Raw genomic sequence first — 18983 nt, 5'->3', positions numbered from 1 at the left:
GAAACTATTGGTTACAAATTTTTTTAAATATTTTTTCTGTGTTTCTCGATAAAAAATGCCATCATAAACGAAAAATGCCGTCATAACGACCTTTTAAGTAGAGAGCCATAATTATCCTAAACGAGTCAAGAATTATTCTAATCAAATCAATTTTTATTTTTTTAATAAAAATTAGGTTTAAATTTTTTGTTGTAATGAGGAAGCAAGAAGAGTGGCGGAATTTTTCTCTTCGGCTTTTTTATGCATTTATAATTTACGTAAATATATAAATATGCAACTAATATAAAATTTATGCTCGGAAAAATTCAGATTATCGCATTTAATACTTGTTTTTATTGTACAATTTAATTATTAATAAATTGTTAATAAATATTGAGACGGCTCAAATCTCTTGGATGTTAGTCAAGATCGTGACATTGACAACATATGTCATTGACTTTTGAAAAGATTGCTTAATATAAATATTTATCGAAACTTTAGAGTGAGGATCAATTTTTATTTAATGAATCTACATATATACAGCATGTACAATGATATATTAATTTAATGATAAATATATAAAATAATTAAATTAAACTTACAATTTATAAAAATTATTTTTTATTAATGCGAAGAAATAATAACATAAAAAAATATTTTAATAAATAAATAAAATAATAACTGATTTACATATATATTACATATAACTTATTTTAATTAAAAATTCATAATTATTATTCACATATTTAAAAAATGTAAAGAATAAAATCAAGGAAAAATATTAATCATAAATGTTATTCTAACGCTTATAAAGCTAGTTCTATGAATCCTTAAAAATCTGGTTTTAGAGATCTGAATTTTATTATTATCTGATTAATTTCCATAATTTCAGCAAGATTGTCTCAAATATATAGCCGAATCAGTAGCTCGCACTAATTGAGCATTGTTTGATGCTTGAGAAAGTCTTGATATGATACAAAGTTAAATAAGGACATCTGTTGTCAGGATGTGGACAAATCACTTAATAGTGGGTGAGTGCGTCCTTTACGAGCTTTTCATTCAATACAGAAAGATTTTTCATATAGGGAAAAGTAGAGTAAAACCGGGTACTTTTTTGGATTTGTTTCTTTATAAAATCAGAGAATAAAAAAAATTTTGCTTACCGTTAATAGTCTTTAGTGAATCATGCACTGAGAAAATGAGATTAGCTGCTAAAAAAAAAATGATTACGAAGAATAACAAGATTTTTTGGAAAAGTCAAAATATCCTTCGGTTTTATCCTACCGGTAGAATAAAATCGGGTACTCATTTGAAAACATGTAAAACGTGCAATTATAAAATTTAGATTTATTTTAATCAAAATACAATATAAAAATGTATTCTAGTAATAAAAATCACAAATAAAGGACTTTCTTATTTAATTTTTTAACTTTAAGAGTCTCAAAAAACTTTTTTTTTAGTGATTTCTTTTTTTGAGTGGCAGTTTTCGTTTTCAACTGCTTTTTGTAGGGAGACAGTCAAGATAACAATTTTTCCTCTTTTCATTACATGAGATGTGCAAGTAATACCTCAATGGTTTTGCCCCAACGAGAAAAATAACAAACAAGATAACTGTATATTCTGATGTACAAAATGAGTGACGATCAAAATTAGTAAGCAATATACTCTCTACTCGGAATGCAATTACCGAAGCAAAGGCTCTGTGTAGAAAAAGTCTTTAACAATTCTATTGTTGTCCTGATATCGATCTTTTTTTGGCTCAAGAGCTTGGCTCAAAAATTTTGAACTCTCAAAAAAGATATATCGTGTGCATGTGGGCACGATTTATCTCAAAATAATGATGGCAGTAATTTACAACTAATAATACGAATTAGCCAAAGATAGTAGTACTTGAAGAAATAGAGATACCTGGTTTAATCCGCCTATCCAGTTTTACCTTACTTTGTCATATCTCTTTAAGGAAAATAGCATTGAAATAAGTTTTTCACTTGTACAAATATTCGAGCATATATTTAATATCTAATTTCTGTGGCTTTTGAAATTCGAAAACAACTAGTAGAATTCTATTGCTTGGAATTTAAGACAAGAAAAATATCATAAATAAAAATTTATTAAAATATTAAATTATATATTAAAACACAGGATATATTTTTCTTTGAGTGTAAATTTTAATATCGTATTCGATTTGTTCACCCGAGCATGGATCGAATCAGATCTCAAGTCCGATTTGAAATATTTGAAACTTTAAACTATCATAACGGAAAGCGTTTTATAATTCATAAGATTCCATTAAAGATTTTTTAAGATTATTATTAAACATCATCATATCTCAAGGTTATTATAAGAAATATAAGTTAAGATAAAAATAAGAATAAGTAGAAATAAGGATAATAACAATGAATGGATTAGAAAAAAAATCAAATAAGAAATTGTATTATACTAGAAATAAAAATATATAAAGTGTTAATACATAATTTTGATCGTAAAAAATATTTTTAATGATAATTTTTATAGAAAGTAGCAAGACAATGAAAATCATTCCAGATGAAAATGAAAGAATAATCAAAATAACGGTGAGAATTTTATGTAAATATACGGATAATAATGGTAAATTTTTTATTAAAAATATTGTAAAAATAATAACATGAAACATTGCTATATCAGAAACATAAAATTATTATTTCTTTTTTTAGGAAATACCACATTAAAAGCAAGGCATTAAATTTAGATCGATTTCTACTCATCAGAAGTAACATTAGTAAACCATAAATTTACATTATATGGATTATCTAATATAAATCTAACAAAATATCTAACAATAATATCTAACAAAAAATCATAATGATATCATTGGTAGCTCATGGGAACATTTTGAAAACTATCCTGTTATATAGCCCAATAATTCGCTGATATAAGTTTCCTAATATAATTAATTCTATTTCTAATTTATTGTCCATTTAATATTACAAAAATTGTTATAAATATAATTCAGTATTCTTCTTTTAGAAGTTTTCCATATAAATTTCAAAATATAAAAATTTTAAAATTGATTTTGAAAAAGAATTTGAATTAATTAATAGCATTGATGATAACATTGACGATATTTGCTTCGATATAGCAAACTATTAAATAAAAGTAAACACTTTGAGCAGCGAAGAAGAAGAGAGAAAAGTGCAAAAATATCTCCAACCATTTTTGCGGTATTACAAGACATTCAGAATGAAAAAGAAAGATAGAAAGAGCGTCGATATAAAGAAAAAATAAAAGAAAATTTTTTTTTATAAATAATAAATTTCATATTTTAAATAATAATTAGTACATGTAATAAAGTCAGTTTATCATTAAAGTTTCCCATAAGTATACATACATATAAACAGGGTGCCCCATTTTAAAAAACGCACCTCTATAATTCTTCAACGAAACATTTTCAGCAAAAATGTTTTAAAAAAATGTTGTATGATTTCGAGAGGGCCATAAGATGATACCATTAGTTTGACCTTGAAGACTTATTTGAAGATCACAATTAATTTTTTAAATAGAATACGATATTTTTTATTGCATATTCTTGCCATCTTGAAAGCTTTCCAAAACACTAAAGTGTTTTTTCTTTTAAGCACTCTCCGTTATAAGACTTCAAAGTTGCAATATTTTTACATAAAATACAAAATATCTTATATGTCGTCATATTATGGGGTCAAATTAAACTTTACAGATCATTCCAAGGTCAAATCAACTTTTCACCCACATGTCTGTAGTTATGCATGTTTCAAAAAATTCGGATCATCCTATTTTTAGCACTATCCAAGAACAACGATGTGAAGTTAAGATGGAAACATTTTTGAGCATTTGTTTGTAAGAATGTTTCGGATAACTCGAGAGGCAAGGGACTCACTTCAATCAAGTATAGGGAACAAAATTCTAGCGCGCTGAAGAGGGTCAATCGGAATCAAAAAATTTTTATTACGCCCTACATTCTGTGCTAGCTTCTTACTGCCTCTTCATTACGGTTTTTTGCTTGTTAATATTTTGGAACTTCACTAATTAATTTTATTGTTTTTATTTTATTTATTAAAATTAGCTTGTACTGTCATCAATTTTCCGTCAATCAATTTCCCGTTATACAGTGTGGCCCCGAACGTTCCAGCCAGATTTTGAGATCTTATAGGAAATTTAATTTTGAACAAAAAATTTCCTAAACATGTATTGAAAAATGTTTCCTTAAGAAATTATCGCCCAAAAACCTCTGATAAATGAAGAAGAAAAGGTGAAAAGAAAATGAAATAAAAAGAAAATAAAACATAAAAGGAAGAGCAAAAGGTGAAAAGAAAATTAAATAAAAAGAAAATGAAACTTAATAAATTTCTTGAAAAAAACGATAAAAATAAAAAATAAAAATCTTTTTCTTTTATGAAAATAAAAAAAATTTTTTAAACTAAAATGCACGTAATAGTAGAAAATGAATAAAAACGTGAAAAAACTAACCGTTCTCAAAATACCCCCTCCCCCCTTAGCTTCAATACACTTTCGAGTAATAACCGATCTAATCGCTTTACAGATTTTTTCTTGATTCAACTTTAATCGATCAGATGTCGTACTTATTTGTTGGATTAGAGACTGTTCACGAGACTCGATTGGCATTGAGTAAACTTCATTTTTCACTCTTCCGCACAAGTAAAAATTTAAAGGGGTTAAATCTGGAGATCTAGTTGGGCACAGGTCCCCATCGGCCAATCCATTTTTCTGGATAATGCTGGTTTAGTCAATTCCTTACAATACGAACCCTGTGAGCTGGGCATCCTAACTGCAACCAACGGTCATAGCGAAGATTAAAGGCATATCTTGCAATAGATCGAATAAATTGTTATTCAAAAACTCTAAAAATTGGTGTGCATTGATTTGATGAAGTAGAATATGAGGTCCAATTAAATATTCGTTAATCATCCTGCCCAAACATTGACTTGGAATTCATGCTGAAAAGACGATATCTGAGGAAGATAAGGATTCATTTCCCATCAGTAGTGGGAGTTGTGGTAATTAAACACTCCCGTTCTAGTAAAGTCTCTCTGTGCTTTTGTCCGCCCACAGCATTTTTGATGAAATATTTGTATCTAAATTTTATATCTAAATTCAAATATCATTGACAAAATCTTTCCCTTCTTTCACAATCGGCAAGGAGAAGACTTTGAACTGGTGTAAAATGATATGGGAACATACTCAATTCATGAAATGACTTTTGAATTGTGGTTTATGAAATCTCCAAATTCAAAGAAGCACGACGGTACTGGTATTTGGGTATGTTTCAAAATGCCTCGCAACTCTTTCTACTGTTCTACTGTTGCGAACAGGATCCTGCGTGACAGACAAGTTGTAAAATGATCCTGTTTCCCGCAAACGCCTATGCGTTTCAACAAAAACAAAGCGACATGGTTGCTGGTGATTGGGAAAACGGGCAGCATTTTCGCGAAATACCGCTCTCGCGTCTCCATTACAAAAACCGTAAATGTAATGAATATCCGTATTATATATCCGCGTATTACATTCTTCATTTGAAAAATATTCTTTAGCAAATTATAAAATGTCTGACTGATATAAGAAAACTACTCCAATTGGAATTACAACCTCTAAAAAGTAGATTGTACACGACTACGTAGCAGGACGTTATTTGTACTCATGTTATCTAAGAACGGTTTAGCGCGTGAAAAGGAAAAAATATTCTACGCGCTAACATTGAACTTACCCTCAAATTAGAATGTGGGGAGAATGGCGCTAATGTTGCCAATTTCAAATCACTCAACATTGGATGGCGCCCTAACGCGCGCAAGCAACATACCATATTACGTATGCGCATCTAACAAAAAGTAACAAAAACACTTTTTGTACGTTGAAACTGGTTATATCAAAATCTATGGAAGGTACAACAATCATTTTGATCTCATTTGAAAGATAATTTAATTTTCTACAACTTTTGTTTGGTACTTTTTGTTTAAAGACGCACATTTTCCATGATATTTGGAAAAATGTGTAAAATAATCACGATTTCAGAGGTTTTTGAGCGATAATTTCTTAAGAAAGCATTTTTCGACTCATATTTATAGCAAATTTTTTATTCAGAATTAAATTTCTTATAAATTGTTTGGGGCCACCCTGTATAATGTCAACAGATTTATAAATATTGGATAGGCATCGCCAATAAGGTGATAAGAATCATTGCAGACATTTTTTCTTTAACGAAAGATATGTCATACATAAGAGCATCATACATTTGGGTGAAATTCTGAAAAGAATCTAGCTTTGATTTTGATGAAACTTTTTGAAAAGCTTCCTTTTATGTTAAAAGCCCTCAAAAGGAATTTTGACGACTCCTAAAAGGAAATTATTTTTTAAGAGAAAATGGTAAAAAGTAGCAAAATTATGTGAAATTTAATTATAAATCTTATTTCACATTTGAAGCACAGGGTAATATGGGATGGACCTCGCTTAGCACAGAAAGTTGTAAATCCCTGTAAAATTGTATAACTCGGTAAATCTTTTTTGTTAAATATCTCAAAAACTAGAGATCGTCAAATAAAATAAAGTGAATATTAATTAACAACCTCATCTTTGCAACATATGTAAAGGTCAAGGTCATTGGCAAAGTACATATTTGCTAATGTAAATAATTATCATACTATCAATTATTATACTATTTACCATTTTCTCTTAAAATATGACTTTCTTGTAGGAGTCGCCAACATTCTTTTTACAGAATTTCATTTCAACCTGAAAGAAAATTTTTCACAAAATTTCATCGAAATTGGAGTTAAGTCCTTTTAGAAGCTTTATCTACATAGTTTCGTCATATTTACTTACATATGCGTAATGAGTTTTTTTCGTTGGCGTTCTAATCAGAATATATGTGCCATCTATATATCCTATAATTCCATTTATACATCTCACAATTTGATCAATTCCGCATATATTTCGAAATATCTGAGTTTCTTACTTGACGTTCTTGTTACAGGAAATCGGATTATTGTTGGAATTAAATTCACAAAGAAATTTGTAACTCTCTTGATGATAAGGTATACCGTAACATGTCAAAACATTCTGCTACACTCTTTATTACTGTTTCATTTGCAATAAATTTGCATGCATTAAAATAAACATAATATATTTCGTTTTTTATTGATTAGCAATATTTAATAAAAATATTTTATGTTTTTATAAATAAATGTAGCATATCATATAAAAAAATTTAGTGTATCACATAAAAAAGTTAAAATGTTCTTTGGCTTTTTTTTTATTCTTTTGCAAAGACTCTTAGTACAATATTTGTTTTGTTCAAATAAAATTATAATATGTTCACACGTTCTCCTTAAAAGGTTAAATGTTTTTTAAACTGAAACCGTTTAAAAGTTAAAAGGGGTGGAGTTTCGAAAAGGCCTATCTCCGATTTTAATGAAACTTTGTGAAAAGCTTTCTTTCAGCTTGAAATGAAAGTTTCTAAAAGAATTTTTGTAGACTCCTACGAAAAAATCATTTTTAAGAGAAAATAGTTAAAAATATAATAACTGTGATAATAATTTATATTAGCAAATATTTTACCGATGATCTTGATCTTCACATATATTGTAATGATAAGATTGCTGATTAATATTGATATTTACTTTGTGTTAGTTAGCGGTTTTGTATACTTTTTGAGATATTTACTGAAAAAGATTTACCCAATTATATGATTTCACATGGGTTTACAACTTTATAGGCAAAATGAGGTCTATCTCATATTGTCCTGTGCTTCGGAGGCAAAACGAAGTTTATAATTAAACGATTTCATATGAGTTTACAACTTTCCAAGCAAAGCGAGGTTCAATTTAAACCTATGTATCTAGTTTTATGATAGTGGCGTCCCCCCGCAGGGGGGGGAGGCGCAACATACTGCTTTCATGCATATACTTTCATGCGAAGTGAGGTTCGGGTTTACAACTTCAAAGCAAAGCTAGGTTTCACAAAGAAGCTTTTCACAAAGTTTTATCGAAATCGGAGCTAGGCTCCTTTCGGAACTTCATCTAATCTTTTTCATTAAAAAACAAGTGTTTATACGACCAAACTGGCAATTTATTGTTTGATTATTATATCACGACGTTTCGACCATATGGTTTTGGTCCTTATCAAGTGAAACTAAAATTACAATACAATAAATAATGATAGTCATGTTACAAAGAAAAAAATAGGATTAAGCAACTTACGTTATAATTAAAAAGTAGAAAGAGAAAAATCGAAATGTCAAACTGACATTGTGTCAACCACTATGTTTGGAATACTGAGATCAACTAAACGACCTTTATTAATTTATCGTATATGTTGTTTAAATTCTCTGTATCTTTTTGGGAATTAATAGTGTTGTCAAATTTTTTAATAAAAAACATTTCAGCTATTTCTCTCTTTCTTACATGTTTTTCGTTATGTAGAATATCAGGCGATATTATCACAAAGAATTACCGATACAAATTACTAAATTTAGAAATTAAAGATCTCAATTTTAATCTTAATTACTTGCGGACTATCATAAAAATGACGGAAAAAAGACTTTTGGACGGCTTACCACGTGATTTGGTTCTTAGATTTTTTGACTTGAACAAACATAAGATTTTAGCATTTAATCATAGAATTAAGATTAATTTAATCAAAAAGTTTAACAAATTAACCTCTAAACACAACATAGTTTTTAATCCGTTTGACAACATAGACAAATCACGATGGCTGGTAAATATTAGCAATAAAAATATTCCGGAAAGGGTGCTTGAGCTTTTAAGTCTGGGTGATAATTTCGGCTTACCATTACAACAATCCCATAAAAAAGATCGTATTGACATTGTACTTGGGACTGTAAAAAATTTAGAAGCGAACCACCGCCTTATTTCGAATGAATTAATCGAAACAACTAGAATCTCAATTGCAAATTCCCCCGAGAGATTTTTATGTAAAAATAAACATATTAACCATATAGACAGATATATTCTCAAAGGATTCTCTCTTTGTAAGGAATTTTTGCGTAATAACGACGATATTTTTGTCACTAGAGCGGATAAAGGTCACGTTACAGTAGTCATGGATAAAAAAGATTACTTGGAAAAAATGGAATATATGTTGAATGACCGATCTACATACAAAAAATTGAACAAAGATCCAAGTAGACAGTTAACTTGCAGAATTAATTTACTTATCAAATCTTGGCGGGACAATGGCTTAATAGATGAGACCACATACAAACATTTAAACATCACGAACGGGAATTTGCCATGATGTTACGGATTGCCAAAGATCCATAAAACTGGTTTTCCACTACGTATCATAGTATCGTCACTAGGCAGTCCGTTGTATAATATATCGAAGTACATACACGATATTTTACATAATTCAAAATTGCAACCGAAATCTCACATAAAAGACGGTTGGTCTTTTGCTGCTGACATGAAAGAGAAACTTATTAATGATGACGAAATAATGATATCACTAGACGTTACTGCATTATTTACAAACATTCCTAAAGAGTTAGTTTTGCGCTCTATCGAAAAACGTTGGAATGACATCGCTCCAAACACAAAATTTAATTTGCCTCAATTTTTATATGCAGTGGAAGTTATTCTAGATTCGACTAGTTTTTCTTTTAATGGAAAGTTTTATGAACAGATCTTTGGCAGCCCTATGGGTTCTCCGTTATCACCTATTTTAGCAGATATTGTGATGGATGATTTGGAGACACATTGTTTGAGTCTACTTGGGTTTGCGGTGTATATTATAGATACGTAGATGATATTTTTGCTATTGTTCCACGTGCAAATGTTGACGAGATTAATTTGATTTTCAATAGTTATCATCCACGTTTAAAATTCACACATGAAATAGAGTCGGATTCATGTATCAATTTTTTAAACACCAGTGTTATCCGTTCCAACGGAAAAATTTTAACAAACTGGTATAGAAAAGCTACGTGTTCCGATAGATACATAAATTTTATTCGAGCCATCCTTTTAAATATAAGTTGAACACCATTTTTAATCTTGTTGACCATGCTATTTTACTATCTGACGACCAGTTTCATGGAAAAACATTGATGTCGTGAAGCAGATCTTACTTAATAATTGTTTTCCGACACACATTGTAAATCGTTATATTTGTAAGAGACTGAATTTTTGAAACACCGGAGCAGTAGCATTCTAGGTGATGGGGAAATTGATACAGACAAACCCTCCTACATCGCACTACCGTTTGTCGAAGGCTTGAGTGACGATGTTGGTCGGTTGCTTAAAAATATGGGACTGACAGTGGTTTACAATATACCTAAAAAATTAAATTCACTGATTAAACGCGGCAAGGATAGTTTGCCTATTAGCAATAGAACGGAGGTTGTTTACAAAATAAATTGTAAGAATTGTAGCGCTTCGTATATTGGCCAGACAAAAAAACACTTAAGCACCCGAGTCAAGGAACATTGTAATAATATAAAAATGCACGAAAGTAATTTATCCGTAATTAGCAAACACAAATTAAAGTTTGATCATGACTTCGATTGGTCAGCGCCTGATATTCTACATAACGAAAAACATGTAAGAAAGAGAGAAATAGCTGAAATGTTTTTTATTAAAAAATTTGACAACACTATTAATTCCCAAAAAGATACAGAGAATTTAAACAACATATACGATAAATTAATAAAGGTCGTTTAGTTGATCTCAGTATTCCAAACATAGTGGTTGACACAATGTCAGTTTGACATTTCGATTTTTCTCTTTCTACTTTTTAATTATAACGTAAGTTGCTTAATCCTATTTTTTTCTTTGTAACATGACTATCATTATTTATTGTATTGTAATTTTAGTTTCACTTGATAAGGACCAAAACCATATGGTCGAAACGTCGTGATATAATAATCAAACAATAAATTGCTAGTTTGGTCGTATAAACACTTGTTTATTAATTTATTTACTGGCGACATTTTTAAAATTAAACATAATATTTTTCATTAAATATCTCAAAAATTATACAAAATCGCCAAATAAAACAAAGTAAATAATAATCAGCAATCTTATCCTTACAGTATACATACGTGAAGATCAAAGTCATGGGCGAGATATTTGCTAAAGTAAATTATTATCATAGTTATTATATTTTTAACTATTTTCTCTTAAAAAATGACTTTCGTAGAAGTCATCAGAAATCCTTCTAAGAATTTTCATTTCAAGGAAGCTTTTTACAAAATTTTATCGAAATCGGAGGTAGACCCTTTTCGGAACTCCATCCCTTTTCGGAACTGTATCCGTTAAAAATAGCTTACACAATAAAATAAATAATTCTTATATATATTATATGTATTTATATCTTCTTGAGTATATTAATCGATGATATCTTTAATATATAATATGATAATATATAATGATTCATGCAGTATTTTTCTTTTGCATTAGATAAATAATTCTTCATTAGCACTGTCTAACAAAGAAAATAAATAGTCATCTGCAGTAACAAATTTTTCAACATTTTTAGTCATTTTTTTGTATTACTGTATTGCGTGACATTATGTTTTCTAAAATAAAGTTGCTTTATTGTTATCTTTATATTCTTTTTTAGTTTAGAGCTTTTCGCACATGAATCACATATTATTCTCAATTGTTGACAATGATTCGCTGCAGCTTGAATCTGCCCTCACAAATTTTAATGTGGCATTTTTTGAAAAAAAAAATAATTTTCTAATTTGATACAGTTATTATTTTGATGATACTGTTCGGGAGTCGAACGCGATCGCCCGTATCTTTCAGATGTGAACGCTCAGAGATGAGCGAGAAGCGACGTGTAATGGGAATTCTCAGATTTGCTGGGGGATAAGGAGTTTGAAATGATTGCTAGCGTGACGTGATTTTAAGAGTATTTTAATTGTTAATAATAGGAGCGATGGCACGAACTCCGCAACTTCAATCAGATATCTTGATAATGTCCTTTTTTTGGTCTTTTCTCCGCGATTCGGAAATCTTGAAGGATTTCTTGTTAGAAATCCTCATCAGAGCGGAAATTTTGCACGCGACCATCGGATGCATTTTAACGCGAGGCAGAAGATATTCGCAATGCGGATAACGAACGTCAGCTTTCGGACTCCACTAGTCATAATCACAAATATACTGCGAGCAATAATGAGTACGAATTCAGGCGTTTCTCACAAGAAATTTTACACTCGATCGCACGCGAGAATGTCAGTTGAGCGATGCACAACAAGAATGACGACAGCATATACAACACGAGCAACTTCACCTTTAGAGATTGTAAGAAATTCAAAAGAATGCGTACAGAACATGTGCGAGATTGCGAACAGCAGCGCGAAAATTACACATGAGAGTATCGACAGCTCGGTACGTCGCCAAGGACGGACTAACTAACGAAGACTAGCGATCTGCCGATTTCAACAAAAGAAGTTTTTCGGCATCGAATGTTCTGGAATCAAGGTGTTTGTCATACTTTTTCATTAAAGAGATCACGCGATCACGCACGAAGCGGGTGACCGCGACGCTGTTTGTCTTCGCTCGTGTTTTGATTTCGAGGATTATAGCTCGAATTTATCGACGTTCGCCGTTGAAATAAATCGGTTAAATTTAATTTTTTAAATCATTCAATTTTGAATAGATACTTTTAATAAAAAAATCATTTATCATCATTATTCATATACTTACATAAAATTTTCTCCATTGTTTTGATTATTTTTCCATTTCCATCTCAAATGATTTTCGTTGTCTTGCTATTTTCTGTAAAAATTATCATTAAAGATATTTTTTATGATCAAAATTATGTATTACGATATATTAACGATGTATTACACATATATTAACATTTTACATATTTTCGTTTCCAATTAAATTTCTTACCTGATCTTTCTTTTAATCCATTATTATGATCTTTATTATTACTTATTATCGTTTATCTTAACTTATATTTATATTGTATAATGAGCTTAAGCTATAATGATGTTTAATAATAATGTTAAAGAATCTTTGATGGAGATTACAAATTATGAAATGCTTTCCGTCCGATAGTTTGGAGTTTGAAATGTTTCAATCCGAACTTGCGATCTATTTTGATTCGACTCATGTTGATTTATGTAGAGTCAACAAATCGAATATGATAGTTAACAAAGTATGACGGAAATGATTATGCATCGAGATGTCGGCACTCTGGAAAGGTTATTTTATACTTTGTTTTATAAATTTAGCACAACTCTCTCTTATTGACAATTGTTATAAATCTTATTACGAGTCTAGAAAAGATTTAAAAGATTGTGCATAAAAGATAGATATACATATATCAAAATATTATCTAATTAGTCATTTAAAAACAATTATATTTAAAAAATAGATCTTCTAAATTTATAATTTGTTTTTATATTTAAAATAATCAATTTTTGTATTAGAAATACATTTTTTTTAGATTTAATCAAATATGAAGGTTTATTTTAAAGAAATTGCGTCAGATATCTTCAAATTTTCTTGTTAATTCAGATAATTCAAATACTTTTGTCTAAATATCTTATCTTATTCAATATGATAAAACATTGGCTACATGTTTTATCGTTTATAAATTTATTTTAATAAATTTTAATAAATTTTCCTATTTTTTATATTTATATATTTTTGCTTTTACTTATATATTTCGCACATCTGTTATTCTTATTTTTTATTTGATATTCTATGTATATTCATACAAGAAATTTTCATATTTTTTACAAATTACATCGGTTTTTTGTACAACTTATATAATAATTATTAAAAAAAAATATTCATATATAAGAATTTTGATTCAATTCACTTACTTCTTACTACATTTACCCTATATAAACATTCTTAGAGACATGAGTTGATGTTTTATATTATGAACCAAGCCATGAGTTAAGTCATGCAATCTCTCTTCCACTCATATAAATAATTTTTACATATATTCCACAGAAATTTTTAATTTTTTGCTCTTTTACACCTACATGTGTTACAATATTAAAAAATGTAAAATTTCAAAGTTTAATTACTTATACATTATTCTAAATACATATGTTATTACGATAAACATATAATTAAAGCACATTTAGATACATCATGTTCTACGATATTTATTAGATGATATATGAAATATATATCTTTCATTTTTCCAATCTAGTTTTTTAAGATGAAATATTATTGTTTATTATTAATTAATTTTTGTTAATTTTTAATTGATATTTGATTATTGTTTAGTATAAGCATATAAAATATGTTCCTCTTTTTTGTGATCAACCAAGAGTGCAATCAAATTTAATTTTTAGATTACAATAGATATTACAATAAATATTATAATCATTTATGTTGTATACTTCGTTCTATATATATTGTATTTATTGTGTATTGTATTTACATCTCAATATTGTATATGTCAATATTGTATATGCCATATATTTCATATCTTCGCATATGCCATATTCTATATTCTATTCTGCATATTGTAATTAATATTTTCAGATATTAAAAGAGCAATTTTTATCATATATTTACTTATAATTATAAAAATAAAAAATCTAGCAAGTTTCAATCTACGTAATGTTTCGACAAATATGGACGTGTCTGTCGCATGATTCCTTTTTGATCAATCGAGTGACAGAATTATTAGTTAGCGCAACTGTCAGCGCTTCCAAATATCAATATCCATACATTAGAGTCATACTATAGAAGTAGTAACAATGTGATAATCGTAGTTCGGCTGCATAATAACGCTAATATTATTTATATGCTTGTGTTATTATACAGACTTATATATGTACATCAAGTTACTTAAACTAATAACCTGTTTACACACATTGCCAACGCACATTGCCTAAATTTAATAACCGATCTTTCGTTTCCAGCAGCAATTGTACTCGCGTCTATTATCAACGTCTGTCATGCGAAGTGCCAGAGTGAGTGATTAAATCAGCTTATTCTTCTCGATATGCCAGACTCGTTCGCTAGGGACTTGCTGAAGTTTGATGCGTTCGCGACCAAATGACTTTTGTCAGAGTATTCAGGATATTCTCATAAGAGCCAGGAAAAAAGCGTTCTTCGAAGGAAATTAATCGGTCGAGTTCGCTTTAGGCCTTGAATTGAATAAGGAACTTGTGGAGAATTTGTTTATTATTAAGACTCTGTCGCGTGAGGTCTATTTCAACAATCGGATATTGAATTTTTTTCGATATCCGATAAATCAAAAATAAAAATAAAACCATAAGTGTCAATTGATATAGATTAATCTTATTTTTGTTTGGTCTCATCGAACATATAGACACATTGAACTACTAGTGTTTTTTTATTATAGTGAAAAGCGAACAATGCTTGATATTTGTTTTATAGAGCTCACGCAGGTGCCAATCGATGTGAAAAATTTTACATAAGAAAATGTGCATTTAAAAAGCAATGTGCTCATAAAGTAAAAATCTCTAGTCTTTTAGCCTCTAGATATTTTAATAAGCGCGACTAAGATGACAAATCAAGATTAAATATATAATTTATTCGAATTAAAAAATTCCTAATTTTATGTATTTGATTTCGGATTTATTATTCTTTTTTTTTTTAATTTTTTACATTTTTGTTTATTATAACTACTTGTTTAATGCTAAAACGCATAACGGTTTAAATGAAAGTTTGCTATGTACAAAATATTACATCTACTATTAATATATATTCTATTTTATAAATATATCTTTGTTTATGTAAATAATAAATATAATACTAAATAAATAAAAAAATATTGTACTAAAACGCACAATTAATTAACGATAACAGCGGAGTTAAAATAGGAATTGGTGGAAAATATTAAGCATTGTGGCATTGTTCTTTGGCTATCACATAAATGAATCATTCTTTGACTGCATGTATATTTTTTTCGGATGCAATAAAGACGAAGCATGTTTTTTGAAAATGTCTCTATTTGCAGGTCGCTCCATTGACTGTTATGAGTGCGACTCATCGACGGATCTCAGATGTAAGGATCCTTTCGACAATACTACATTAGATAAAAACCGACCGCCTCTGATAACCTGTGATGGATGCTGCGTGAAAATGGTTCGCAACACGCGATTACGTAAGTGTTCAATTTCTATAATTATATAAACTATATAAACTTAATTCTCTTAAAAAAAATCGAGAATTTGTATCTTTTAAAATTTATATATTAGATTTTAGATCAATAATAATTTTTAATTGATATAGATTTGAAAGGAAAAATTTAATTAAAAAGAATCTGACAGATTTTAAAATATGTTATAAAACTAATATATAATTATTTTATTATAAAAAATAATTAATATGAGTTTAGTATGTGTATAAAAAATGTGTATTTTATATTGTTTTAGAAATTATATAGATATATGATTATGTGTAATCATGATATAATAAGGCTGCAGAAATTTAATTGTTGCTTATTATTTTTTTTTGTAGCACGTGAGAAGGACCTGTACGTCGCAGCTATAAATAAATTTATTCATGGTAGATCATGTGTGCATGAAAGAGAGCACCGGCATTGGTCACATGTGCTTCTGTGAAAGTCATAAATGTAATCAAGTACCGTCTTTGCGCTCAAATTCCGTACTCCTGCTGATTCTATCAATTATCTTGTTCTACATTCGGTTTTTTTGGAGGTTTGCTTTGTAGAATACAATGATACGTCATATAACACTAATTATTTTGATCCGCCCATTGCAGTGGCTTCCAATCATATCCTATAGAGATTCTAATGAGTTGACAACATAATCACTGGTTGAAATAAACAATTGGCTTTGATTTTGAAGGCTAGATTTGAGAAATAAAAAAAAATAGCCGAGAGAAAGTAAAAAGCAATAGATGATCGACGTGTCGTTATAGTTTTCATTGATTTTGTACTTTTTTTAAACGCACGTCGTCGACTCACTCAATTGCGTTGAAATATAAAATATATTTCTATATTATGTGCTTGTCTAAAAACACAACATTGTTATAAAGAATGGTTCACGTACTTGCATATTAAGCTCATATTTTGGTAGTTACTTCCGTTACTCATCAGCGGCACTACTCTCTCTATCTTCTGCAGAGTTAGTAGCGCTCTGTAAAACACTGACACTTCATAGTGTATTGTGTATTTTCTGCTAAGGTAGAGCAATTTTATTCGGAAAAGCATTTGAGTATTTCAAGAATTTGTGATATACAAGATCAAAATAGAATCAGAGTTTTGTATAATTAATCTTGTTATAGAAATTCCTAGTTATTTCACATTAGCGAACAGGAACTGGTATGAATATGAGCAATATGTAGGGTGAGTCAACGAATAGTCTCGATTTGCAATAGAGTTATGTTGAGGGCACTCTTTCCGGCGAAAACATGGCTGTAAGCGAGGTTAGACGTTGTAAGCAAGAGGATAGTAGCAACTCGTTTTTTTTTAGTCAGATTCAGAAAAAGGATCACGCTTGCGTTCACTAAAAAAAAAACTAGGCATAATCTACGAATAAACGACTTATTTAATAAATTAGGTTACATAAATAACTATTTAAATTACATACAAAGCTTCCAAAATATTATTCCGTCAAAGAGTGCGGAAGTCTGAGATAAATAATCCTTTCCTTATTAATCCCGCTACGAGTAAACCAGTGGATTTGAGCGAAATTGAGACCAAAATAGACTACAAGAAGGTGATCAAACAGTCGTTCAAAGAGCCATGATTGGAAGCAATGGTTAAATTACAACGTTTCAGATCTGATGAAAAAGCTGAAATATTCTAAAGCTCTACAGAGCTTTCTGGTGACACCGGGCTTTACAGAATTGAAGATTAACAACAAACTATCTTAAAATGTCATCTTAATTGAGGCAAGGACTATTTAGCTCAGACAGAACGAGTAATGGTGAATTTGACGAATGTCTTACAGAAGGAGGTTTTGTTTGCGTTCTTGTTTACAACAGATTATAAATTGGGCGAATAAAAATCATCAACTGAATTTAATCTCTCGAATATATTTATTTGATAAAATTGTTAATTTATTTGAATCTAACTCAGGATTATAAGAACAGAAAGCAGATTCTGCAAGTCTTAGGCGGAAAGAGAACTGAATGCATTAAGGTAAAACGCGAATATATCTATTATCTATATTTGAATATATCTATTACATCTATCTATCTACATATATATATATATATATATATATATATATATATATATATAATCAAATAACAATTTGCAAATATCCTTGCAAAGAATATTCCCTAGTGTGGAGCATTTATGTGATCATATTAGTCTGACATCTCTAATACAATAGCTCGATAATGCAAATATATGATTAAATTCACCAGTATATTTAAACGAAAAATAAAACCTAAGGCAAAATAACGGTCTTTGGAGACAAAAAGGTCAGCACTATTCAGAGCATTTTCAATGATTCACAGTCATTCAAGACTAATCAAAAAAATTAAAGGATAATTCAAAAAATAATTTCTTTTGCACAAGACAGAAAATGACTGCCAAATCATTCATTGAAAGGGGGTTGTTTGCAAAATCTTCAGCAGACATGATTGATATCAGGAGCAAACCAATTTATGATGAAAATCATTACAGGAACTCAAATACCGTTTGCAAAATTTTCTCTATTTTTTCCGATATCAGACATAATAGTAAAATACAGTACAAGAGTATTCCTGAATTTGACGGAATTGATCAACTATTTAAGAAAGAAACAAATATTGAAGCACTGAAGCAAATAAATCCAAGTTTCTTGTGGTTTATAATTAAAAAAAAGCGATGGATCTCCGCTCAATTTTCGATTTTGGTGAGTTGAACTTGTTTATAAAAACAAAGCATTTCCAATTAATTTTCCAGGCAATAGTGCCAGATTTTCTCAATAAACAATATTGGATGGAAAAATCGATCTATCTTAGGCATGTTTCCATGTTCCCATTTCAGAATCACATGATTATCACTGATACTTACGATTTGCATACAAGGGATGATTACTACATTGATTA

The 18983-nt window shown here is 29.3% G+C and overlaps 1 protein-coding gene across 1 annotated transcript; it reads left to right on the top strand.

Annotated features, from left to right (window-relative positions):
* Positions 1–985: 985 nt before the first annotated feature.
* On the top strand, positions 986–17962 carry LOC126857168 (protein quiver-like). Its single transcript, XM_050606362.1, has 4 exons — positions 986–1010; positions 14873–14920; positions 15934–16080; positions 16437–17962. Exons 1-4 carry the CDS (start codon positions 986–988, stop codon positions 16538–16540), a joined length of 324 nt encoding a protein of 107 aa, XP_050462319.1. The 3' UTR covers positions 16541–17962.
* The last annotated feature ends 1021 nt before the right edge of the window (positions 17963–18983 follow it).

This window comes from Cataglyphis hispanica, chromosome 20, assembly GCF_021464435.1.
Source record: "Cataglyphis hispanica isolate Lineage 1 chromosome 20, ULB_Chis1_1.0, whole genome shotgun sequence".
Classification (NCBI taxonomy): domain Eukaryota; kingdom Metazoa; phylum Arthropoda; class Insecta; order Hymenoptera; family Formicidae; genus Cataglyphis; species Cataglyphis hispanica.
Note: the sequence above shows the minus strand (reverse complement) of the source record. Positions and strands in the feature narration are given on the sequence as shown.

Bases quoted from the DNA above. Each gene is read 5' to 3' on its own strand.
- LOC126857168 (XM_050606362.1), top strand. From the start codon at position 986: ATGTGGACAAATCACTTAATAGTGG. The intron at 1,011-14,872 runs GTGAGTGCGTCC...CGTTTCCAGCAG, and splicing joins GACAAATCACTTAATAGTGG to CAATTGTACTCGCGTCTATT. The intron at 14,921-15,933 runs GTGAGTGATTAA...CTCTATTTGCAG, and splicing joins CTGTCATGCGAAGTGCCAGA to GTCGCTCCATTGACTGTTAT.